The sequence below is a fragment of the Phasianus colchicus genome, chromosome 9 (genome assembly GCF_987193195.1).
Source record: "Phasianus colchicus chromosome 9, bPhaCol1.hap1.1, whole genome shotgun sequence".
NCBI classification, from domain to species: domain Eukaryota; kingdom Metazoa; phylum Chordata; class Aves; order Galliformes; family Phasianidae; genus Phasianus; species Phasianus colchicus.
Window position 1 is genome coordinate 31,833,728 of NC_143444.1, and position 26,588 is coordinate 31,860,315.

Consider the following 26,588-nt stretch of genomic DNA (forward strand, 5'->3'; position numbering starts at 1 on the left):
TGAGATGGCTGTGTTTAGAGAAAGTCATAATAACCGGGGCTCCTATCCTCTGCTACAATTTATTATCAAAACAAAGCTGCCCCAAGTATAAATACATTGTCTTTAATAAAATGCTTTTGAACATATCGAACATATTTATATTCAAAGTGGCCCTTTTATCTTCTGCAGTGGACCGAAGTGAGGGCTGAGTCCCTGTGCATCCCTGTGAGCATCGGGCTGGTGCCCAAAGAGCTGCCATGGTGCACTGGGGGCATGCAGTGGGAAGGGCTGGGAGGCTCAGAGCAAACCCAGTGGTGCACAGGGGATGCCTGCCCCTTCCAGCAGGAGCAGAAGCACCGTGTCAGTGCTGTGAGCAGCTGGGAGCAGGCCCAGCACCATGCACAGTTTTTAGACTGATGCTGTGTTGGGTGAATTTGGGCTTCCTCAGGCACCTGGCAGTGGTTTAGGCAGCCAGGAGTGGCACTGATGCAGTGCCAGAAGGCTCCGTTTGTGCTGGTGAAACCACCAAATGTGTCCAGTGGCTCATGAGGCTCCCACGCTTCCTGGGGGAGAAATGTGGTGAGGAATAAAAGCAGCATCTGTTAATTTATAACCACAGCTCTCAATGGGGCGGCAGCAGGTTGGGAATGCATGAGGAGCGTCACAAGGAGCGGGGCTGGGCTGCCCGCCTCCAGGCACGGGTCCTTGGAACATGAACCACAGAGAGCAGCTCCACAAATGCTGACCTCATAAAGCCAGCAACAACCCTCAGGGCTTTTGCAGTAAATACCTTTCTGGTGCCAGAGCTCTCCCAGCATTCTTCAGAAGAGATCCAAAGAATCTGAAGGGTTCAGATGGGGAACAGAGCAGCCTGGGGCCCTGCTGATTCCTGCTCCTTTCCAACCCAACAGTGCTGGGATTCTGTGATTCTATGGTCCCCAGAACAGCCCCAGGGATGCTGAAGTGTGGGCTGTGTGGCTCGGGGCTGCTGGCAGCTGGGGTGTGCTGATGGTGCTCGTGGGGATGGGTCTGAGGCTGCACTCACACAGGCATTTCCAAAATTTTGGGCTTTTATTGCTCTGGTGCAGTCTGCCAGCTGTCATCATCTTCACTGGTCCCCAGAGTACTTTCAAATGTTTATTCTAAATTAATATTATCTTATCTAAAAGCATCGCTCATTCAAGTGAATGGAAGAAACAGAATACAGCATTTTGGAGAAGCAGCGTCACAGACTGGAAGGGCTACAAGGACCTTCCAGCTCCGGCTGCCCGCAGCCCATCCATGGCCTCTGCACCCCTAGGGATGGAGCACCCACAGCTCTGGGCAGCACTGCTGGGGCCTCATCGCCTCTGGGTGAACAACTTCCCCCTCACATCTCACCCAAGTCTCCCCTTTTAGCTGAAAGCCATTCCCCCTTGTTCTATCGCTATCAGACCACGCCATCAGACTCTCCTTCTGTTTTTAAGTTCCCCTCAGGTACTGACAGCCACAGTGAGACAACCCCCAACCCCTCATCCTGGCCCCATAGCAGAACTGCTCTGTTCTCTGACCTCTCACTCTTGCTATTTGGGCGAGGATTCACATCTCACTGCTGATCACCACCCAGCTTCCTCCTGCCCCGTGCAGCTGCTCTCGCTGTCACTCTGTGCACAGTGCCTGTGCCTTCCTTCTGTGCTCCCTGCAGGTGGATATTCACCACTGCTCCCAGCACCCTGTGCCCCACTGCAGGGCTGCTTCCTCGGGAGGACCTCCAAATGGTGGCCAGGATGGCTGGTGGGAACAAACTATAGGGAAATGTGAGTGCTGCTGGGTGCATTATGCCTGCTAAGGGCCGCCAGGCATGCTCAGAGCCACGGTGTGGGGATCCCACATGGCAATCCCTGCGGAGTTATGGAGCATCAAAGGAAACAGGCAGGATGTTGGAAATTAGGGAAAATTGCATGTAATTAGTTGCTGTGTCTCTTCTGAAGGTTGCCTACTGCATGGCGGCCTTGTGGTGACTCACCAGAGCAGGATTTGGCTGCTGTGTGCCAGCAGGGCTTCCAACAGAGCACACGGCTTTGTGCTGCTCTCCTGCACAAAACTGCTTCAGAAACTCCAGAGGTCTGAGCTGAAGTTACAACATGTGACAAAATAAAAAGAAATAATGCAAATAACGTAGTCCTTCTATTTTAATAAGGCAACATTTACCTTATTCTGATTCTTTTCTTGGGGCAGGAAGTTGTATGGGAAGAACCCAGGGATGGTGAAGTGGCCGCACTCCAAGACAGCCCCATGGCCTCCTCTGGGCTCCAAAAGGAACCAGGCTCAGGACCAGGTATTCTACTGCACTTTTATTCTGAGAGATACAATGCACATTGAGTTGGCACACAAACAAGCTTGTTTTTAAGGCAAATGATCTCAAAATATTTTTCCCATTCACTTCTTTCCATAAAATCTGACAGAAGTACAACGTATTGAAATTGGCACTAGGAATGCTTCCATAGAGGAATTGAAATACATCACATGGAAAGGCACCTTTAAAGAAATGCAACAAAAACACACCTTCCCACTCAAAAAAAAAAAAAAAAACCTTCAATTTCTGCTCAAGCTTTTTGAATCCTTCTCCTGAAGTGTATTCCCCCACCATGCTGTGTTGTGTCCAGCATGGCTGGCAAATGGTGCTCCCACTCCTCGGCTGCAAACAAAGAAAGCAGACATCCTCTTCCATTTTCTGATACTTAAAGTAGCTTCTTCGTGTTAGCAGACACAGGGACCAAGAGAACGGCCTTAACCCACACCCAGAGGCGTCCTGCTTCACTATGGAAAGGCATGGAGCAACAGAGCTATGTTAAGGGAAAGGTGAAAACATCCAAGACTTGCTTATTCATAAGTCCACATGTATTTAACCACTGCCACACACTTTGCAGTCTATCAAAGGAAAGAACAGCATTTTCCTGTTGTGGCTGCAGAGGGGCTGATAGAGGAGGCTGTGAGTCACCCTTCTGCCAACCACGTGCAGCCCCAGCAGGCTCACACTCCGGCCCTGCAGTTCACCATTCAGCCCCATTCCTGGGGTTGTCCTGACACACTGTGCAGGCATTGGCCTCGCTGTGCACGCAGCCTGAGCAACAGCAATCCTCTGCACAGAAGATCAGGCTTGTAGATTACAACATAAATCTGAAAAATGTGTGATTGCTGTGAGGCATCTCCCAGAGCCCCAGGGCAACTCCTGCTTCCAGCTGTGCCCACTGCTATGCTCCCAGCTGCAAGGAGCATGCGAGCACCCACCAGCACTGAGCAGCACTGAGCAGCACTGAATAGCAGTGACCATCATCCTCCAGCAGCACTGAGCATCCTGCCCCCAGGGCAGCACTGCACCCAGGTGCCCAACGCAGCTGCAGGCTGACTCCTGGAGAAAAGCAGGGCTTCAGCTTCGAGCCGCAACCCAACGCCCACCCACACAAAAGCAGACTTCTGTAGATGGTGGTTGTGCCCTCAGATGAGATATTGCTGCCTGATGTGGCGATAGCAACTAGACAATATCGCAGCGGAACAGGAAAAGCGGTTTCTCTTTTGTGTACTTTTATAAGCAAAGGCAGAAAAAGCAAAAATCAAGGCTCTGCATCAGAGATTCCCAGCAGATGCAGGATTACACTTGCCATTAAGGCCCCTGTATTCAGTATTACGTGGCACATAGCACACGGTGGACGACTAGCTCATATACTGTAATTGCATGTAATTTTGCCTAAGAGGCCATTGAACAGGAGACATTATGGACCATCATCCACAACAAAGGCAAAGAAAATGGGGAGAAATGTAGTTCTTGTGGGGAGAAATGTAGTCCTTGCGACAATAAGCCTCGGTTCTAACAAAGGGTGAGGATTCAGTTTTCTAATAAAATCTGAACAATAGCTGGAGGAAAGGCGTGATAAATGCATGTTCTTCTCCCCATCTCTTCCAGTCTGCTTTATTTTTAAAAATTCCCAAAGCTGCCATATCCTTAACATTTGTCTTTATGGAGGAAAGAAGAGAGAAAGAATGAAGAGAGTTGCTCTCCTGTACCACCCTGTAGGGCATTTCAATAATGTAGAGGCTTCAGACTCGTTTGACATTCATTTTGTTCCTGGACGTGCAAATTTCCAAATAAAATCACCCATACAAAAGCTGTCTTTTTGCCTTTGTAAACCTCTGCCTCTAATCTACAGGAAGATGAACGCTTTCTGTCTCTTACAACCTGTTTATCACTCTCTCCATCTGTGCAAAGTAGTTTTATAGTGGGCTCTGCTATCAGCAACCTGTGTGACATATGGGTGCTTCACAGGCTGCTATAAAAAAGAAAGCAAAGCAGCACAGCTTCCCCACTGCTGCTGCCTGCCCAGCTCTGCACCCTGCCCTGCAGTGAGCTGACCCCAGCATCCACACGGAATGAGCATCCAGCAAGACAGTGCATGTCACCAGGTGCAGGCTTCCTTCATCTTCAAAAAGGAACGATCCACCATCACTGCTACAACTCAACCTTCTGTTCAAAGCTATGGAAATTCAAGTCAAAACTTCTAGTTTTATCTTAATGTATTGTCCGCCATTTTTTCTGCTTGTCCATCCAGAAAAACGAGGACAAAAGACTCTCTGAAGCCAATAATCTAAGCGTTAAGGTTACACATTGGAGTGGGTCTCTTCCATAATTAATCCGTTGAATCTGTTCCGAGTGTCCCCTGATGGGAAAATCACTTTTTCCGACCTTAACACAAGACCAAACAGCCCCTCCAAGCTCCACTTAGGCAGACAACAAGTTGTATTCTGCAGCTCCATTGGGAATCGCAGTAACAACAGAATTCAGCAACATCCAGGCTGGATGTGGCTCTGGGCAGCCTGGTCTGCTGGTTGTTGACCCTGCACACAGCAGGGGGTTGGAACTGGATGAGCATTGTGCTCCTTTGCAACCCAGGTCATTCAGTGATTCTATGATTCTATGAAAACCAATCCCTTTGTCTACACTGGAGAATTTTTGGCACATTGGATAAATACTTATTTGGCACCCTAAGGCTGCTCAGCCCGGCCGCTTTCCGCTGTTTACGCAGATGTGAACATGCGACAGATGCCCAATTCACAGTAAGACATAAAGCCACGTGTTGGCCAAAGCAGTCTCCATGCAAGCGGATCCGCGCTCCGTCACGCCGCCGTCCGTCGGATTTCATCTGACAGCGTGATGGATCTCTCCTTCCACTCGTTGTTGGAGCACTTGGAGACAGCGCTGGCCGCCTGGCAGAACTTCTGGAGCAGGATCTTTCGGAACAGCAGATAAACCCACGGGTCCAGGATCTGGTTCAGGGAGGCCAAGCGCACAGCTGTCAAGAAGAAATTGCACTCTTTGTAGAGTTCCGAGCTTTGGGTTTCTGCAGAGAACCCCTTGCATGATTCAAAAGATGTGCGGCTAAAGATCATCCTCAGCATCATTACCTAAGGAGAGTTGGAAGGGAAAAATGGCACCGTTAAGAGACCATCTCTGCATCACTACATGCAAATACCCCCAGGGACAAAATCCTGACAGAGTGTGGCAGAAGGGGGGGGGGGTCAGCCTCTACTCCCGGATAACAGCGATGGGATGAGAGGTGATGGCCTCATGCTGTGCAGGGCAGGGGCAGGTTGGGTGCTGGGGGACATCTCTGCTCCAAAGAACAGTCAGCACTGCACAGCTGCCCAGGGGTGGGGGGTCAGCATCCCTGGGGGTGTTCAGAGCCCTGGGGATGTGGCACTGAGGGACGTGGGCAGTGGGCATGGGGTGGGCTGGGGGTGGGCTTGGGGAGCTCGGAGGCCTTTTCCAACCAGAATGCTTCTATGGTTCTATGATTCTCTAAGGGATTTCTTCCTCGCTTGTCCAACTCAAACCATGACCACAGAAACTACGCACAAGCTCTGGGCAGGCAGCTCAGGCTGTGCATTTGTGTCCAAGGACCATGGCAGACACACTGCTGCGTTCCTGCTGCCAGGCAAACGCTTACAGGTCTTACACCAACACAAGGAAGCACGTGCTGCTTCCCTGCCCCAGATCCAGTCCTGGGCTGTAAAGGGAAAGCACTGACCTTGCAACACTGCCTTAAAGGGACTCATTTTCTCATTATCATATTATCTCAATTACAAGGAACAGCTGAATCCCGCCAGGATTCTTTCCTGTGCAACTGCTGTAGGGAACTGCTTTAGGTTGGCCATCACTGCACAAAGCCCCTCCCCTGATCCCTGCCCTTCTGATATCCATCAGCACCCATCAGATCCCTCTCAGCCTTCTCTTCTCCAGGTGAGCAGTGCTGGGGCTCCCAGTTTGTCCCCATCAGCTCTGCAGTGGGTGCTGGGATGCTCATACACCAATGTGTAACTCGGAGAAATGTGAATCATGCTTTGAAAGTTCTCAGACATATTTAATTTTCCATGGTGGTTGGTTGGTATGCCTCAAGTTTTCCCCTGACCTTTCTGTATCAACTGCAGTTGTTTTAAATACATTACTTTAGAGGCGTTTCGCTTCTCTGCAGATAAGCTACGTCACACTTTGTGCTGCAGCCTTCTCCAGGAGCCTATAAGCACGGGGATCCAAACCTGTTCTGAGCAGCCCCAGGGCTGCAGCTCGCTGCCAAATGACGCGTGTCGGCCGCGTGATGGGATGGAGCTGTGCTCCTGGCTGTGTGTGCAGCACGGCTCCTGATGCTCCAAGGTGTGATGGCAGAGGGGAAGCCAGAGCTGGGGAAAGCTCAGGGACAGCTCTCTGTGTTTGCAGGCCTGGTCCCTGCACCGTGGCAGCAAGCAGGCACCCAGCACTAGGGATGGGTGCCCAGAGGACTGGGCAGCTGAATGCGTGACCTTTCCTGGACAAGTCATTTTTTTGCATGCAAATCCTTTCCAGGCATGACTTGAAGGCCTTGGCTGTCTGGAAATTCAGTGGAACTGAATGCAGTGGGTCTGCCAATTGTGGGGTGGATGCCAGCAAGCAGTGCAGCATGTCCTTCGCACTAAGCACTGGACTAACCCTATCCAACTTCGCACTCACCCACCCATATAAGCCAAGATGCAGAAAAATTATCACCATGTGAACGTGGCTTCAAACCTCCAGGATCTGCCTGACTCTATATCCAATCCTACAGCTTTCTTGTGTCACTTCTGATCTGTTGTACGGAGGGCTCACCATGTCAGCAATGGTCAGTGGCACTGGGCACTGAGCAGCAGCCAGACCTGAGCATGCAGAAGCCGCTGGGGGTCAAGGTATGGCCACTTACTGACAGCCCTACATGAGCTCTCAGCATCAGCCTCTGGAAGGGGCCAGTGTAAGGCAGCACAGTGAGCCAAGCCAGGGCTCTGCACAGCACTGCCTTCGAGCAGCACTTCATGGCCAGCCCATGGCTGGGCTGCAGGGAATGGCTGCCCCAAGCAGGGACCAGGACTGCCTGCAGGGTGTTCTGCTTGAAGGGATCTTCTGGGTGTCAGATCAATGACCGTGGCCTTGGGAAAGGCTTGGAAGAGTGCACAGAATCACAGACTTGTAGGGGTTGGAAGGGACCTCTGGAGATCCCCCAGTCCAACCTTACAGCAGCTCCATGCAGCAGCTGCACAGGAAAGCATTCAGGTGGGTTTTGAATCTCCCTGGAGGAGACTCCCCCACCTCTCTGGGCTCTGTGCCAGGGCTCTGCCAACCTCAAAATCAACATGTTCTTCCCCACGTTCGCATGGAACTTCCACATGGCAGTCCAGACAGCAGGGCAGCTCCGACAGCAAAGTAGAATTGTTTTTGTTTCTTTAAATAGCAGCAGTTGAGGATTCCATCTGCTACATTCAACTCACTCAAAAAATGAAAAGCAACCACAGACAGGCAGAGGTTGTAGAATGTGGGTACAGATCCCAAGCGCCCCAAATGGCCGAAGGCACACTGAGCCCACACAACCCTGGCTCTGCACTCTGCCTCCCCAGCTGAGTGAGGGCCCTGGCACAATCCTGGTGCCCGCTGTGCCCACAGAGCAGCCCTGTATGTGTGCCCTCTGTGCCCCTGCTGTGGCTGGTGGGAACCAAGCCGTGCCCATCACTCCCAGCACTGCTCTCCCTCCATCAGCTCTTCTGGGCCGTCTTCTGGGAGCCCTGTGTAAGCTTTGCAGACCTCACTGTCTTGTTCTTTCACGAGTGAATCCATGGAGCTACAAAAATATTAGACTAATAAAATACGTTTCTCAAGCAGGCAACTGCTGCTTATTTTGGTCTTCATTACATAATGGAACAGTTGTTGGAGCATCAGTTGCCTCACTGGAAATTTTTTCTGATGTCCTTGGGGACTGTTTATCATGGCCTGTACTGGTCTTCTAAATTAATTAGGAGAGACTGCAAAAAGAAGAGGCACAACGTCAGGTGGAGCAAAGTCAGAAGAACCATACAATCCATGCCAACAAACCTTGGGCTGAGAATGCAGAGAGCAATATGATGGGCAAGTTAATCAATTAATTAGATAGCAGTCTATAGTTATCACTGAGTGCAGCTTTGCACAGCGCTCAACCTCCACTGCTGCAGCATTCACAGCCAACACGTGGACGTCCTGTGAAGTCTGTAGTTCACAAGAGAATTTTGGAGTAGTTCTGTGGGTTCCCAGCACACACAGTGCTGTGTTTCACATGGGCACTCCGTGCCAGGAACCAGTTTTGGATAACAGACCATCAGAAATTCTCTGCTATACAGAAGTTCCTCCTGCAGCACCTTGCAGGGCAGCACTCGTGGTTACGGTGTGTTCTTCTGTGTGCCCACAGCAGCCCATCCGCACCGCCTCTCTCCGGGGGCATTTTCTGGTCTGTGCGTGGCCACGCTGCTGCTATCCGCACTCAAAGATGGACAGCAAATGGCTGCTGTCTCAGAGGTGTGTATTTTTAGGCCACGCGAGGGCTGAGTGGCTGCTCTGGAATGTGGGGTAAGAATCAGATGTGAAATTCCTGGTCCCAAACTGCAGAATCTTCTCATGAGAGAGCTTCCAAAAATCCAAACGTGTTTTCCGCGCATCGCGAAGACGGGAAGATTTATCTGTTTACACTGCTTCTCCTCTCCCATTAGCCCTAATCTGCTGCTTCAGTAATTCTCTCCCACAAAGCAAAGAGAGCTGCAGAAGGAATACAGGACTCTCCAGATGAAATAAAGAGCGGCTGTAGTGGGCAAACCACAGCAAAGCCAGGATATGATTTTTCCTGATAGCATCTATTAATACTTACAGTCGTGTACCACCTTATCTTGAAGTCAGAATTGTCATTTTGCTCCAGTAAAGCACCTGCAGCCAGCATGCAAAGCAGAACTGCACACCTCTTATGCACTCTCCAGCCCTCAGCTCCAGTACTGCAGAGGGACCAGAAGGAAATCCTTCTGTTTCTGTGAAACGTGGCTGAAATCACCTGCAGTCCACCTGGAGACTGACAGGGAAGGCTGAGGATTTTAATGAGGTGAGCACGTTTGCAGGGGAGCAGTAACACAGGGAATCACACACTTGCAGCAAGTACGTGGTCTCACTTTTACCATCCAGATGTGCTCTTCTGTAGGACAAATATAGTGCAGCAAAATCCAGCGCCCTGGCTACAGGATGTCATAGAATCTTAGAGCCACAGAATGGCTTGGGTTGGAAGGGACCTCAAGGATGATGAAGCTCCAACCCCCTGCTGCAGGCAGGGCCACCAACCTCCACATTTCACAGCAGCCCAGGCTGCCCAGGGCCCCATCCAACCTGGCCTTGAACACCTCCAGGGATGGACGGGGCATCTACAGCCCCTCTGGGCCTTCCCTGCTGCACAGCCAGCTGCAGCACCCTGCGTGAAGGGCATGGAAGCGGGCGGCCTCCAGAGCTGCTCCATATGGGATGGGTGCCTCAGCAGTGACATCGCTGCCTCCCTTCTCTCAGTAAAGGTGCTTTCTGGAACTGTTTTGCACATTTAAAAGGAAAAGCAGCAGAATAGCTGAGTGTTTCAGCTTGAAAGTACCACGGCAGCGAGTAAGTTTGCACCCCGGAGCTGCTAAAGCATGGCTATGAGAATGAGAGTCTGGGTGCAGCTGTGCTTGTGAGCAAACAAGGAATGACGTCTCCGTCATACCAGGAGTGTCCCGCTCTGCTGCTGCTTTCCCTCAGTGGTTCCGTTCAGCTGCCAAGCACCAAAACAAGCACCAGGGCAGTGCACGCTGGAAGCCACTTACACTAAAGCAGTGCCTTATGGAAGTGGAGCACTTTTCAGGTTCTCCATGCTGAAGGCAAGGTCTTGACTGCATATCAAAAGACCTGGCGCCTGTACTATGAACACAGTTCCTCTCTTCCTCTAAACACAGCATAAATCAGAGACACGGAGGGCGGCAGAGCCCTGCACAGAGTGCAGAGAGGTGCTGGAGCACCTGCAATAGAAAACTGCTTATAGGGGTTGGACTGGGGGAGCTCCAGAGGCCCCTTCCAGCCCCCACGGTTCTGTGCTTCAGCTCTCTGAGCAATATCGCAGTTCTCTGAGCAATACTGCAGGAGGCAAAGCACCATGAGGAATCCCTGCACTGTCAGCAATTTGCTGAGCATCCACGTCCCAAAGGAGGACAACAGATACCTCCCAGCTCAGGCACCTTTGCTCTGTGCTGCAGAGCTGCTACCAGCCCACATGCAGCAGCTCTGCTGCAAACTGGGGGAGTGCAGAGCAGCGCCTGCATCCGGATGGGAAGAATATGAGAACAAGAACTGAGAGGGAAAAGCATTTCCTGCCTTTAATAACTCTCTTTTCATTTTTTTTATCCTTTTAATTACGGACGAGCATGCAGCAGCTAACTCCTGCAGCCTGAAATGCTGCTGGGGCTGCAGCACAGGGAGGGCAGCACAGCTCACTGCCAGCATTACCAGCTCTGACCCCCTGGTTTCCAGAAGTAGGATGAACTCGAGTTCTCACTCAACTTACAGCAGAGATCACATTTTACTTCTATCAGAAGCTCTTAATCGTCTCTAAACTTAATGCCTCTAAGTTCCTTTTGGGGCAGGGCTGTTTTGGAGATTCGATGGAATTTTACAAGGATAATATTCGTAAATTAATTTACTTTCTATTTTTTACCTCCACCATGTGAACTGCAGCTCTGCCAGCCTTTCCATCACAGAGCTCGAGCTCTCTGTGCACAGAAGGGAGAAAAATCCTCCCTGTGCCATCCTGCACCTATCACGGAAGTGAGCTTCTCCCCTCTCCTGCTGAAGGATTCCAAACAGTACAAACTGTTCCCAAACCACATTGCCCTCCGATGGCACAGTGAGGGGCTCTGGACTCTCGGGTGCTCCATCGTCCCATACAGCAGCAGCAGATGTGGACGCAGCCCCTTCTCCCATGGCACGGGGAGGGTCTGTGCCAGTGGGACAAAACGGGGCACGAGAGAGGGAGAGCAAGAGAAGGGCTCTTAAAAACAAGGAAAACGACACTAAATAAGGCAGAGGGAGCAACCTGCTGAGAACCAGAGGGCGCTTGCAAAGTCACACGCGGTACCTTTTCCCACAGAGCACGGAGGTCAGTTTCGCTACAGAGTGAGAGCAAATAAAAAGTACAGAACGACTCCTTCCCACCCCACGGGGCACGCAGGGAGGTTCTGCTTCCCTCATCGCTGTGCCTTCACCCCCCGCTCTGCTGCTCCTCGGCACAGCCGCCGGGCTGCACAGGGCGCTGCCCCCCCAGCTCCCCACACACCCGTCCATCTCCTGCACTGCCGAGCTCAGCACCACCTCCCAGCCCCGTCTCCTCACATTCAGCCCTTTCTTTACACCTCTCCCCCCCCAACTTCTCCTCCTCATCCTTCCCTCCTATCACAGGTTTCGCTCGTCTTTTTCCAAACTCTCTGCCCTCGGCCGCCCTCTGACCCCGCCGTCCCACCCGCACCGCCTTCCCTCGGACGGCACCTACCAGCAGCGGCGACCAGCACGCCGACAGGACGCACATGATCCCCAGCAGCTGGATCAGCGTCTCGGTGGCGATCCGTCCCCACTGCTTGCTGGAGCGAGAAGCGGCGGCCTTGCTCCGGCAGCGGGACACCAGAGCCTCGATGGTGGCCAGGTTGCACGCCACGGTCAGCAGCAGCGAGAAGAGCCCCAGCCCCGCGAAGGCGGAGGCGAAGAGTGCGCTGCCGGGGCGCTGCCCTTCGATGCTGATGAAGCACCACGTGCCGGGCCACTGCAGCGCGTAGCGGCCCAGCCCGGCCAGGGGCAGCAGGGCGAAGGCGGGCACGGCCAGCCAGATGCCCAGCAGCACGGCCTTGGTGACCCGCGTCTTCATGTGGCTGGCGTAGCAGTGCGGGGCGCGGATGGCCAGCGTCCGCTCCGCGGCCATGGCGCTGGCGATGAAGAGCGGGCAGAGGCCGAAGACGGTCATGCTGAAGCCGAAGAAGGCGCAGAGGCGGCCCGAGGGGTCGACGTTGGTCCAGGCGCGGTCGGACAGATACACGGCGATGACGATGGGGCTGGTGAGCAGCTGCCCGGTCAGGTCGGTGAGCGCCAACGAGCCGATGCACAGCAGGAAGGAGCGCTTGCGCCGGTTCTCCTTGGCGCGGTAGCTGCGGGACACCAGCAGCATGGCCAGCGCGTTGCCCACGATGCCCGTGATCATCATGGTCAGCGGGAACGCCACCGACACGGCGCCGCAGCCCTCCGCCGGCCGGCCCGTGCCGTTGCCCCGCGGCCGCATGGGCTCGGTGCCGTTGGGGCCGGGCTGGCACAGGGAGCGGCGGCTCATGGCGGCGGAGCGGAGCGGCTCCGGCCCATGGCAGCACCGAACAGCGGAGATCCGCCGCTATGAGGCTCCGCCGCTAAGAGGCGGACCGCCCCCGGGGAGGGGACAAGCGGCGCGGGGCACGGCGCGGCACCGGCACTGCACGGCACCGGCACGGCGCGGCTCCCCTCGCGGCGGAGCGGGGCCCGCAGTTCGTCCCCATGCAGCTCACGCCGGGACCCGTACCGCTCGCCGACACCGCGCTTCGCACCCCGCGCGCTCCTGGCTGAAAGCTACCGGCTGCGTGTAATAACGCACCGCTGCTGCTGAAAGCCCGCCGGCTGCACTTTTTGCTCGACGTCTCTAACGGCACTGCGCAGGTGTAGAAAAGTTTCACAAACACCTGCAGCATCGCAATGAGGCAGCAGCGCTGCGCCCGGCGCCGCACGGCCGTGCCGAACCGTCCCGCATCGCTCCGCTGCTACAGCGGGCACCGACAGGCGCTGCGAAGGATGCCGCGCCTGGCACAGAATCACAGAACGGCCGGGGGTGGAAGGGACCCCAAGGATCATCAAGTCCCAAACCCCCTCTCCTCTCCCGCTGCAGGCAGGGACACCACATTTCACATTTCACAGCAGCCCAGGCTGCCCAGGGCCCCATCCAACCTGGCCTTGAACACCTCCAGGGATGGACGGGGCATCCACAGCCTCTGTGGGCAGCTTTGCCAGCATCTTACTACAAAGCAGCCACGCAAACAGTTCAGACATTGCTTCCTCTGAAAGCCCTTCCAAAGTCAGGGAAGGTGTGCAAACTATCCTGAAGTAGTAGAAAAAGATGATTTATAAACACACTGGTGGACACACTGCCCTTCCTGCACTGCAGTAGAACAGCACCCAGTGGCTGCCAGGATGTGCCTGTGTTGGAGAGAAAGCACTCACCACGCAGATGACTCACAGCTTTTATTTACACTCGTCTACAGAATCATTTTGCCTTACATTTTATCTAAGCCAAACGAAACCATAATTTTCTTTTGTCTGTAGGCCACCACTCGCTAAATGTAAAAACTCTCATCTGGGTAAGTACAGCAACAATTGGAATACAGAGCACAAGAAAAAGAACCAAAGGTAACAACATAGCGTCTATTAGATCTGCTCTTTACACTTTAGTAGTTGGACTTGGAAGGTGCCAGAGGCACAGTTATGAGACTAACCTGCTCTTGTGTAACCTACAAACACTCAGCACGGAAATCAGATGGAAAGAAAGCATTGAAGAAGAAACTGCAGGTCGTTTTTTTCCCTGCTAAAAGATTAACAGAAATATTTCTACACCAAAACAATTTTGCTCACAGAACAGTCCGAAAGAAGCGTCTTGGAAAGGAAAACAATGTAGATTTCTGTTTTGCTCCATTTGTTTTGGTGTAGTTCATCTTAAAAATCAGCTGTGGACTATGGGTTTGAAATTGTACAGCGGAGATAACTGCAGAGATATTGCTGTTTGTTTGCTTAAAAAGACTTTTCCTCAACATACTTACCTTGCGATGGCACTGAAGACACTTAAATCTTTCTTAACCAAACGGAGCTCAAGAGAGACCAAGTTTCAATGTGATATTACTAGTGAAATAAATTCTGTACAGCATTTTAAGCCATAAATTGTATGTTTGGAGAAAAAAAAAAAGAATGATGAAGAACACACTTATGATACTAGGACTTTCTGCGGTTTATTTTGGTTTTTAAACATAAATAAAATTCAGATACCTGGAAAATTTGTCTGCCGAAAATGAATTTTACAGATGGGCTGCAGAAACTTCCCTTGATTCCAAGAAGCCATTTCCATCACTCCTCCACCTCAAGAGTAGCTCCCAAGCGATCCTTTCCAAAGAAAGGACTGCAAAGTCCAGGATCCACTCACGTGAAAATACTGCATCCAGCACCAACTGCAGAAAGTGCACTTTCTACAGCGACAGGACGGGCAGCTACAAGGCTTGAGCAATGGAGAGGGCAGTGCCCCACATCTCAGGCATCCCCACGTGCTCTCTGCAGAATCATACCGTGGGCTCCAGACTTAGCAGCATTTCTGCTCTGAGCGTAAAGAGAGAGAAGGGGGCAACCACCTACACTTCTACTTCAACACAGAAAAATAAAGAGACCCAGGAATTCACGACTTTGATCCAATGAGCAACAACAGCCCTACAGCTACACTAATCTTTGTGGTCCCACAAGAGCTACATGGAACAAGCTCCTGAGATGCAGAAAGCTCATGGGCTCCTCCGACATCCTCAGGTACCTTTTTTTGCCATTGCCACATGAGGAGCAGGGTGGTGTATGAACGTATCCAACCCACGTCTGCTCATAGGCAGGAAAGCCAGGAACTGAGTAACTGAGTCTTTAAAAAAATAAAAAAACAAAAAGCCCTCTTATTCCAAGAAAACAAAGCAAAAGACCTTCACACCTCCTCTGAGGAGTTTATGGCTTAAAATGCTATCTCACTTTTTGTTTCATGAATGAACAAAGCTGCAGTTTTCCAGAAAGCAAGGACAGACATGCACCTCTACTAGCAGATTTAGCACTTCTGACCAAGTAAGACACCAACTTCTTAAAAATGTCTCATGCACTGACTGGAAATTTCTTTTCTTTTCTTTTTTTTTTTTTTTTCCCCTACGTGTGAGCTTTAAGACATTATTTCTTTTTAGAACTTGTACGGGAACCAGAATGGGAAGATCCAGATGATGATCTGCGGCGTCTGCAAGATATAAAGGGAGAAAGCATGCAAAGAAATAAGTTGAAATCAATTTTAGCATCCACTTTGAGAAGTCTGCATCCTACAATAGCTGGAAGCCAAGTATATCTGATAGGGGCCTTATGAGAATATAAAAAACTTCAAACGACTTTAAGATAATGAATGTGGACTTTTAGAATTAAATTCACATTAAGTTTAATACTGAAAATAGAATGTAACTTCTAAATGCAGTATTTACTTATGAAAATAAATTAATAATGTACATATTAACAGTTCTGCACACTGCAGGAATGGTGACCCAAGTGTTTCTATGGAACATGCTCCTAGCAGGAGGAAACTTCATTGGAGGAGGAAAAACAACAAACAAAACCCAACAAAACAAATGAAGAGGTTTTAATAAGAATAGAATGGGGGAAGTGAGAAAACTACTTCTAATATCAGAACACAATTGCTTCCTAGTGAACCTCTGTCCTTCGAGGAGAAAAAAAATAAAAATAATCACACATTTCAATACAGCCATTCTTATTCTACATAAACCCAAACCTTTCGGGTGACCGTGATCTCGATCGTCTTTTTTTGCGATCACCAGATGAAGAAGATCTAGAGCGACTTCGCTTCTTGCTCCTCTCGGGGGACGAGGACGAACGAGAGCTGGAGTAAGATCTTTTCCTTGGGGTTGAAGACCCCCTGTAGGACCTGGAGCTGGATCTTTATCGATTAAGAAATAAATGAGATTTAATCCTGGTATAATAGAGAAAGAGCCAAGAAAGAACAAAACGAGACAGTTCTTGTCAGTACTCACTACTCTATTAAGTACATGTTTTATCAGAGGATTGGGGATCCTTAATACTTACTCTTGAGTTAACTGACAATAAAGACTGCTGTAGAAGCTCTATACATTTTGCTACATTGAGTTTCCAGATACGTAGACCACCAGTGGTTTGGAAACCTCTCTCCAGCCTTCACCAGTACTAAGTAACTGGACAAACAAGCAGTGGGACACCAGGACAGCAGGCTGCCCATATAACAACCCCCCAGTAGTTAAGTTCACAAAGCAAAGGAACTCAAAAACTACAGCTGTGATACAATTTAACAATGTTTCATTTCATAGTAAGGGATACTTTGTACTGAAACTTCAATTGTAATGTATTCTTCATCTTACTAGAACAGGAAAAACCCCTGGAGGGGTATTTGCAAAGGTCAAAATAAATCTGGGTAGATTGTAAGACCTTCTGAAACTGAAGCAATAATAACAGAAATATCACAGAATGGTCCGGGTTGGAAGGGACCTCAAGGATGATGAAGCTCCAACCCCCTGCCACACACAGGGCCACCAACCTCCACATTTCACAGCAGCCCAGGGCCCCATCCAACCTGGCCTTGAACACCTCCAGGGATGGACGGGGCATCCACAGCCTCCCTGGGCAGCTGTTCCAGCACCTCACTACTCTCATAGGAAGAACTTCCCCCTGACATCCAACCTAAATCTTCCCTTCTTCAAGTTAAAACCATTTCTCCTTGTCCTGCTGTTATCTACCCTTTCAAAGAGTTGATACAATATCTTACAGTATCAGTTACTCTGGTATTTCTTAAAAAAAAAAAATAAAATAAAAAAAGCATCCAGCTTCCCTTAAAAGCACTTAAAAATCTTGTCATCTAAAAAAAGAAATAAATGCACTTCTGGAAAGTATAGCAGCACTGGGAAGTCTTACACCATCAGTCCAGAATTATGTGAGAGCACCTAACAAGGCTTTTTTTTTTTCCAATAAGCTGAATGAAACATTTTCAAAGAAAACCACAGCGCACGTTGCTGGTAAAACGTTCTCAGGCTTCTCACTCTAAATAATAAAGCAGTTCTATCCCAAGCAAGCTACTACACCGTGGGCACTCAGCAGATGTGTGTAGCACAGGGCAATAACCTGCTCAGCTGACAAGCCCTTCAGCATCTGCTGCAGCCACACGTAGCCTTCTTGCTGCCTAAAAGCACGGCCCCATCTCACTCTGAACCTCACGTGGTCACCCACAGAATGTTACTGCCACCAAAGAGCAGTGGCACCATTTAGGATATTTCTTCTCAACGCCAGCTGTCTTTCCTTATTATTTCACAGTTTTAAGAGTCTCCACGATTTACTGCACATCAGTTTTAAGCATTCCCCACACACTATAAAGGCGATGGCAGCGCTATCTAGTGGAAATCATATTATCTCTAAACACAGAAATAGCAAAGCACACTTTCTACTGTTCTTCCACAACAAGTAGCCAAAGTGGAAACAGCAAAAAGTGCTGAAGCAAGAGAACGTGCGCTCAGATTCTTCTTCTTCCAAAGTGCAGATGTGTGGCGTCCGCTCGTCTAGCTTAGATCAGAATTAAACTCTTCAAACAAAACCTCGCATCTCAAGAAATACATCGGTAGTGGCAGCACTCTTGTGCAGAGACCCCAGGAATTCTGATTTCCAAGATAAAAATGAGTTAATGCTTTAGACCAGAATAATTTTACGGTGAAATAAACAAGTGGTTCTTCTGCCCTTTTTTCCTCTCTGCAAGGAGAGGGTGCTACCTCATTCACCTTGATTTCGACCCACGAGATCTAGAGTGTTCTCTGGAACTGGAACGAGATCTTGATCTGGAACTGGAAGAACTTCTTGAATGGGACCTGAAACAACATGGAAGATTTTTTCCAGTATTTGACTTGTACTTAGCAGAACTACTACTGTACACAGCAGAGACAAATATGCATCAAGACAACTGGGACTAGATTCACGACACGCGTGACAGCTTCCCCCTGCCTCCCACTATCAGCACATTATATTTGCCAAGAGCAACGTTAACATGCTAAGACGGTGCATTCAATAATTCACAAGTCAGCTTTTTATTACGTTTCCTGTAAGAAGGCACAGGAATTAAACAGGGTTGCAGCTGTTTTGCAAAATGAGTCAAACAACCGCACAACCATTATTTCATGAAATCAACGCCTGAGGTTTTTAATTTGTGCCTTAACTGGAAACCATTTTCTGTGAGAAGCAAATTAGGTAAGAGTATTAGGACTCAACCTCTAATTCAGCTCTCAGGCAATTTGTAAACAGTTCTCAGTTTTTGCACTAATTTCTCCATGATTTAAATATTAAGCAGTATTTTATTCTTGGCTAAAATGCAGACAGGTCTAACACTACTTGTAACTACTCAGATATCTTCTCAAGTTTGCCATGTTTATGGGGTTTCTTTGAAGCACAAATCACAAGAGATAAGCAAAAATGGCACTCGACTTGCAGTAACAGTTGTAAAAAGAAGGCACTGCAATCAAATTCTTAGCATCTTTTCAGACAGAACAAACATGCTTGTCCATCTCCCAGTTTGTACTGTTACCATGTCTTTTTCATTTTGCTTTGCCAAACAAAAGCACCATGAAAATCTGCTTTTAAACTACAGAAAATATATTTCGACTTCAAAACAACCACAACAAAAAAAAACAACCAACCCACTGCCATTGCCAATAAATTATTGGTAACTACAAATGTTGATCGACTGCTAACAAATTTTAGTTAAGTGAAACTACTTTTTACCTCACTGTAACATTTGTGAATTATGAAGATTACAGCCAAATGAAACACTTCTGCCTTCTTTGATCTTCCCATCTAAACCAAAGGACTGTGCTTGAGTGCAGCCCACACCAGCAGTGTAATGTAACTTCCCCACATAAGGGCAATACAGCCACTTCCTCAAAGAAGTGATGGGAACTTCCTACACACCTCACTTCATTTACAAAAATAGCTGACAGGCAGTCAGCTCAGTCAGTATTACTCAAAGTGCTGCTCCTTGCAGCCATATGGCAATTAGTCTCAAGAAGGCATTTGAGGGAGCCAGGAGGCTGAGACAGGTTTTTTTTTTCCTCCCCAAAACATTTCTCATAGAAGAGGCAGCACGAAAAAAAAAAGCATGATAACAACAGGGAGAAGGACAAAACAGAGAGAATGGCTCATATCTGGTTAGTATGAGGGGATGAAGAACTTGGGCAGTGATCAGAGTGGTTAGAACAGAGAGGTGCAGTTACGAAGCTACAAAGATTAAAAGAAACTTGAACTTTATGTATAAAATGTTTATATATAATTCTATGAGTTGGTAGCAATTTTAGCTCTTCAACCTATCAGTATTATCATTGTATTAATTATAAGGCAGCTGAGAAGCTAAACCAGGCTTTACATAATGTGATCACAAAACATTCATTGAATTGTTCATATGTTATTAAATTTAAAGTCAGCTCCTGAATCTAGCCAGTAGACACTGTTTCATGACTACACAATCAACATCATAAAACTGCAGAATGGCTCAGGTTGGATACAACCTTTAAAGATCCTCCAGTCCAACCTCCTGCTGGGGCAGAGCCACTTTCCAGCACAGCAGGCTGCCCAGATCCCATCCAACCCAGCACTGACTGCCTCCAGGGATGGGGCATCCTCAGCTTCTTTGGAAAACCTGCTCTACTGCCTTACCAGCTGCATCATAAAAAGAAAAAAAACCCTCTTCATAAATCTTTAGTATTATTCTGACTGCACTACCACTGTATTTAAAGTTCAAGTTTCTTGTTTTTGTTTCCAGGATAGCTTCTATTCCGTCCATCTACTGAATCTGCCTGGACTGCATCACTGCCCCCTTCTGCCTCCTTTAACAATCCCACTCTTCTATTTCTCTTTCAAAAACTCTACTCAGCATTATTAGAAAAAGCACATTCATTGAATCACTTATAGCTAATGAGTCTAAAATAAACTAAAAGATAAGCTTTTTTTCAGTAATTTATTTGAAGATCTTGATTAAAATATCAACTTAACTTAAACGAGCAGCAAGACATACAAGGCCTTCCTAATGAGAAACCACGGAAGGCCAGAACAGAACATTATCTACCTGTGCAAATTCTGTACATAAAATCGTCAACATTATTAAACTAAAACTGTAAGGCAATCAAGAAAATAAGTAAATAAAGAAGTTAGATACTGACATTTTGCCTGGCGTTACCCTTGACCTGTACCCGTTTACCTGGACCTAGACCTTGAGCTTGAGTGAGAGGATGAGCGTGATGAAGATCGTGAGTGGGAAGATCGAGACTTGGAACGACTGCGCCTATTGGGTTTCTTTTTCTTATTAGTGTCCTCTTCTTCACTGGCATCAAGATTATATTTTGAGAGGTCAGCATCATCTTCATCCTCATCCTGAAAAATGCCGATGTAAAACTCATTTTCTGCTACTTGATGATGTTCCATTTCATAGCTAAACCTGAGGTAATTCTAAAAGCCTCTAGGTTCAGGAACATTCCCTTTGGAAGGCTGTCATACTGAAAAGCTCCAATTTAAACCTCAAACTCTTGAATTCTGATCTCAGACAAACTTCAATGTTTTTTCTCATTTTAAAAAAAATCACTCATCCTTGATTGCAGCCATCAGAACAGCACAGATCTCACATGCAGATACTTCCCAGAAGCTGCAGGCAACGTTATTCTGATAGCTGCTCCTCTACACAACCTTAAGGCAGCTAAAAATATAAACCAAACTTCACCCACTACTAAACTACGCTATAGTAACCAAACAAAAAAAGAAACCCAACCAATCCACAAAATGAAACACAGTACCTCATCCAATTTGTATTTGGAAAGATCTCCATCCTCATCCTCCTCATCTTCCCCCTCAGATTCCTTATCTTCTACTTCCTTCAGGATAGATGCCGGACCAACTGGTTTTCCTCTGTATTTTTTCTTTTTGCGACCAAACTACGAAATTGCATTTCATTAGTATGTGATTTATGAAAAGTCATCCCCAGTGCTACCTTCTTCTTAAGATTTCTTTGTGAAAATAAATATGCATCCATTTAAATAAGGTATTGTTCAAACTGAGGGAGATGCACAAGGAAGTGTCAGTTAGGAGACTTCTCAGGGAGATGTTTGTCAGATAAAATTAGTGCTTTCAGACAAAATCATTGGAAACCCAAATTTAATAAAAGAATATTGTTACATTTATGTCTATGGAGTCTATTTACATAACAATGCAAAACATGTCTGAAAACATGCAGTATCTTGAAACCAATTAAGCACGTTGAAAGACACAGTTTGCACCAGTTTTATTTGAACTGATTCTAAGTTTTCAGCCCTCAAAATATAATACAGATGCATTTACTTTCAGTTCAAAGCTTTTGCACTTGAGCATCTGGCAGAGCTGCACCACAAGGTGTTTCTCAGTAGCACTTTTCCCCATCAGGGAACTAAATACAAGAAATATAGGTATCCCAAGCATAAGTCACACAGTATGTCTCTCCAAAGCAATACATTATCTCATCTTACCTCATCATACTCCCCATCTGATTCTTCACGTTCTATATATTCAACATTTTCTCGTTCATTAAATCCTCCTCCATATCCTTTAAAAAGTGGTAAAACAAAACAATCTTTTGGGATGTACCAAATTCAGCTACGTTAAGTACAAACTTTAGAACAAGCTTTCAGTTTCTAGAAGCCTTCAGTGGCAATACAAATACATGCCACGAGAACGTAGTATGATCTCAAGAAGATCACAGGTTATTCCTACACGTTTATTAAAAATAGCCCCTTAGATATCTAATTGAGAGAAGTGATTAGAACACATAAATGACACAGACAACGGAGCAGCCACATCAGGGAAGCAGTCAGTGGAAATGGCAGGGAAGGGAACGCTCCATAACTGCTCCCCAGCTGCTGTTTCTGAAACCCCTCTGCCATGTCCAGCCCCCACATGCACCAAACTCCCATTCTGGCTCCTTGGGCACAACAGTCTGCTCCCATATTGCAACTGTTCTGTGACATTAAATCGAGTACAGACCCTCAAGAAGCAAACACAAACAAGGCCATCCTGTAGCTGACTTAAGTGGCACAAGTGCCAAGAATCTTTCTATTCCTCTTCACAATGCGAGCAGAGAACTCAAACTGGATATCAGCTAACTTTGTAACTTCCTGCAGCTGTGTGCAACATGCTGTGCCCCACATGCAACTGCAAATTTACTCTGAAGGACACCAGAACTTGTAAGAAGTTCAGAAATACTCTTTTTTCTTTTTGAATAATAAGCTGTGCTCTTCTCTGCCTGCTTTTTATTTTTTAAATGAATCAGTGTTATGCCCACACTGTAAGGATATCTGCTGTTCTAGTTACAGTTGGGCTGTGTTGTTAGAGCAGAAGGAACCTAAAATCCATTACTCTGACCAAACCTTCACTGACAAATGGGCACTATATATACTATATATATATATATATATATATACTATATATATATATAATATATAAATATTAGTTTTTGGAGATCAAGAAAATGTAGCATTACTTCTTCCAAGCTTCTCAATATCAAAAATTGTGGTTTAAGCCAAACATGTGATGATTTTCCAAAGTTAACCACCACGTGCTTTACTTTCTATGCTACTGAAAATGTAAGAAGTGCAAGATCTACTCACATAAGAAAAATCAGTTATAACATAGTAGAAAAAAAAATATCAGATCATACTGCATTATAAAATGAAGTCTCTTGCAATGATTTCAATATTTTAAGACCATACACAACTCACCTGTCCGCTCCTCCAATTTAGCATACTTCGGAGTATTACACATATTACATTCTGACCTTCTGGCCCAGTTCACATTGCCACATCTTCAGAGGGGGGAAACAAAAAAAAAAGTGTAAATAAGAAACAATTTATTTCAGATTTCACAGTGTTGAGGTGACACTAAGAAGTCATAAAAGTGACAAGCTGCAGCAGTGATTTGCAGTCACTAACATGGCATAATTAAGACCAAGGCAGATGGTCACCAAGACACCAAGGAGTCTGTGAGTACACTGACAGCATGAAGATGATGGGATGTGGACCCCACTAAGCAAATCAAGGGAAAAGAAATAAGTTAACAGAAGACTGCCCAAAATGCATTAGCATACAATTAAAGTTATGTTTTACCTGAAGAAAAATTTAAGGGATATTTAAACAAAAAGATTCTGAAGCAGCTGAAGGCAAAGCAGTTGCAAGCACCCTTTATGGATACGATGATAAAGGAACCACTGCTGTTATCAGGTTCGCATTCCAGAATGCAAGGAAAAAGGGAAAACAAATACCATTGCCACTAAAAGGAAAAAGAAGGGAGAGAAGGCAAGTGCTCGTGTAGCTGCGTGGTGAGACACCACAGTCTTGGTTTACCATTTACTGAAAAATGAAATAACACAAATTTCTCATTACTATGTGGCATTCACTGTTCTGATGAGTTAATGAAGGTGATACAAGGAGAATGCTGTTGGTCAGCAAGCCTTGTCATCCTCTGCTGCACAGCTACAGTTTCCGCATTTCCTGTCCTGCTGCGTCCCAAAATGCCACTCACATTTACCCTACCCTTAAAACTGTCATCAGGGGCAGAGCAGATGATCAACAGGATCTGGTGTGGCCATGAACACACGATTGAGAGGATTCCTTCACACATATTGCTGCCTACAGGACTGAACAAAGCTGGGCCTGACCTGAGACAGCTGCTGCCTTCCCTGTTACTCTGCCTGTATGCACAGGATGCACTGTGAAGTGGTGCCTCCTAAACACTCAGCAATCCCAAAGCTGCCAAATGGACACACAGACGTTCGCCTCTCATATTTTCTCACTTTCAAAACGTCTGCTGCAACAGTATGTGTAAATACAAATGTGCTTGTTGCTGGCACTTTGTTTTACTGAGGAGGTATTTTGTTTGGGTCACAGCATATGCTAGCCAGGAAAAAGCACAGCCAGGTTTCACTTTTGATTTTAAACTTCACATTCTCAACTGATTGCCTGCAAAATCATCTATGTAGTCAACTACGTGTCCAGTCTTACTCACTAAAAACTCAGTGAATATTAAAAATAAGCTATCATACTGCAAAGAAGATGTAATTCCACTTATGTCTGTTCCAAAGTTGGAAAGCATCTTGATTTACCAAAGAAAAATCAGAGCTTTTTGTTTTGTTTTGTTTCTCCTCTGTTACATTTGTCCTGTTGTATTACTTAAGGACCTGCTGTCTGTCAAGCAGAAATGAATGTTGTCCTCACAGTAAAATATTTCTAATGGAATACCTGGGTGTTTTTTAGCACTCTTCCCATCAGTGTCAAGACACACAACCATGGAATGGCCAGAAAAGACCTTAAGAGTCACCTTGTTCCAACCCCTTGCCACAAGCAGGGTTGCCAGCCACTAGGTCAGGCTGCCCAGGGCCCACCCACAGCCTCAGCACCTCCAGCACTGGAGCACCCACAGCTGTGGCAGCAGTGCCATGGCCTCACTGCCTCCAAGTAAAGACCTTTCCCTCACCTCTGACCTACGTCTCCCATCTTTTCACTTAAAGCCATTCCCTTGTCCTTCACTACCTGCCTGTGTAACAGCTCGGCCCCCTCCTGCTCAATTGAATCATAGACTCACTCAGGTTGGAAAAGACCTTAAAGATCATTGAGTCCAACCATGACCATACCATCCTAACAACCCTCCACTAAATCATGTCCCCAAGCACCACATCCAAATGGTTTTTAAACACATCCAGGGATGGTGACTCAACCACCTCCCTGGGCAGCCCATTCCAGTGCTTAACAATCCTTTCAGTACAGAAGTTCTTCCTGATATCCAACCTAAACTTACCCTGGTGCAACTTGAGGCCATTTCCCCTCGTCCTGTCACCAGTGAGAAGAAACCAGCCCCGTTCTGCTGCAATCACCTTTCAGGTATTGGAAGAGAGCAATAAAGTCTCCCTTCAGCCTCCTCTTCCCCAGACTAAACAGCCCCAGTTCCTTCAGTCTCTCCTCATAGGCCATGTTCTCCAAGCCCTTCACAAGCCTTGTTGCCCTTCTTTGCACCTGCTCCAGCACCTCAGTGTCCTTTCTGTACTGAGGTGCCCAAAACTGAGCACAGTACTCGAGGTGAGGCCTCACCAGTGCCGAGTGCAGGGCAGGATGACTTCCCTAGTCCTGCTCACCATTCCTGATCCAAGCCTGGATGCCATTGGCCTTCTCAGCTACCTGGGCACACTGCTGGCTCATATTCAGCCCACTGTCCATCAGTACACCAAGGTCCCTTTCCATCAGGCAGCTTTCAGCCACTTCTCTCCAAGCCTGTAGGGTTGCCTGGGGTCGTTGTGACCAAAATGACCTGATTCTTGGCTCTACTGAAATCACTGAATGGCCCATCGATCCAGTCTATCCAGGTCCCTCTGCAGTGCCCTTCTCCCTCAGGCAGATCAACACTCCCTCCCAACTTGGTGTCGTCTGCAAACTTACTGAGGGTGCACTCAATGCCCTCATCAAGACGATTAATGAAGATGTTAAATAGAAGCGGCCCCAATAAGCTCCCTTTAAGCACCCTCGGATCGCATCCCCACAAGCCAGGCGCGGCCCTGCAGGCGCTGCCGTTCCGCTCCGTACGTTTTGCACTGCCAGTCGTTGGCGCTGAAGAGGCCGCGGCTCTTCTCTGCCAGGGTCTTCCCTATCTCCGTCCCTCCGGCTTTCATCATTTTGGCTTCGGTGGTTTTCTCTGGAAGCAAACACACCAACAGCTCACGTTTACGGCCGACTGCAAACTTTCAACGTTTTTCTCTTTCGGAAAAGCGCAAAAGCGCGAGGAGGGAACGGCGCCGGCCAGGCCAAGCTCACCTCTCCCACATCGGTTGCAGCTGGTCCTCCTGGCGAAGTTCACGTTCCCACACCTGCGGCAAGGACACGGACACACGGACACGCGTCAGCAGCGGCCGCCGACCGGGCCGGGCCCGCCCCGAGCCCCAGCCCAGCCCGGCCCGTGCCGCCCGCCCCCCGGCGCTCACTTCTTGTCGGGGCAGATCCAGTCCCCGTCGCTCACGCGGAAATTCTTGGTCGACATCTCGGACCCGCACAGCCCCGCCGAACGCCGCCGCCGCCGCCGCGCAGGAGGAAGAGGACCGGGGTCCTGAGCCGGCCGGGCTGCCCGCCGCGCCTGCGCCCTGCGGCCTCAGCGAGCCGTGCCCGCGCCGGGCGGGATTGCGATCAGGCAGCGCCTCGGCCGCCTCAGCCCGGCTGCGCGAGGAGGGCGCGGAGGACGGGGCGCCTCCAGCGGCGCGGAGGACTGCCTGCAGCTTCCGCCGTGCGCGCGGGGCCGCGGGTGGCGCCGTCAGCGGGAGAGCGCGATAGCCGGGTCGATAGCGCGATAGCCGGGC

The 26,588-nt window shown here is 48.3% G+C and overlaps 2 protein-coding genes across 2 annotated transcripts; both read right to left on the reverse strand.

Annotated features, from left to right (window-relative positions):
• Positions 1-2,299: 2,299 nt before the first annotated feature.
• On the reverse strand, positions 2,300-13,138 carry PTGER3 (prostaglandin E receptor 3). The gene is made up of 2 exons (XM_031604342.2): positions 11,868-13,138; positions 2,300-5,418 (listed from the first exon to the last, which is right to left on the reverse strand). The coding sequence occupies exons 1-2, from the start codon at positions 12,690-12,692 to the stop codon at positions 5,131-5,133; spliced, it is 1,113 nt and encodes a 370-aa protein (XP_031460202.1). The 5' UTR covers positions 12,693-13,138; the 3' UTR covers positions 2,300-5,130.
• A 472-nt stretch (positions 13,139-13,610) lies between these two features.
• On the reverse strand, positions 13,611-26,375 carry ZRANB2 (zinc finger RANBP2-type containing 2). Its single transcript, XM_031604351.2, has 10 exons — positions 26,220-26,375; positions 26,053-26,105; positions 25,825-25,933; positions 22,975-23,057; positions 21,727-21,803; positions 21,022-21,159; positions 20,433-20,605; positions 17,971-18,057; positions 15,948-16,112; positions 13,611-15,407 (listed from the first exon to the last, which is right to left on the reverse strand). The coding sequence occupies exons 1-10, from the start codon at positions 26,273-26,275 to the stop codon at positions 15,344-15,346; spliced, it is 1,005 nt and encodes a 334-aa protein (XP_031460211.1). The 5' UTR covers positions 26,276-26,375; the 3' UTR covers positions 13,611-15,343.
• Between the last annotated feature and the right edge of the window lie 213 nt (positions 26,376-26,588).

Excerpts from the sequence above, each read along its gene's own strand:
- ZRANB2 (XM_031604351.2), bottom strand. The coding sequence starts at position 26,275 with ATGTCGACCAAGAATTTCCGCGTGAGCGACGGGGACTGGATCTGCCCC. Across the intron at positions 26,106-26,219 it reads TGGATCTGCCCCGACAAGAA|GTGTGGGAACGTGAACTTCG; the intron begins GTGAGCGCCGGG and ends TCCTTGCCGCAG. Across the intron at positions 21,804-22,974 it reads TAAATTGGAGGAGCGGACAG|GATATGGAGGAGGATTTAAT; the intron begins GTGAGTTGTGTA and ends CACTTTTTAAAG.
- PTGER3 (XM_031604342.2), bottom strand. The coding sequence starts at position 12,692 with ATGAGCCGCCGCTCCCTGTGCCAGCCCGGCCCCAACGGCACCGAGCCC. Across the intron at positions 5,419-11,867 it reads CGTGCTGGTCGCCGCTGCTG|GTAATGATGCTGAGGATGAT; the intron begins GTAGGTGCCGTC and ends AACTCTCCTTAG.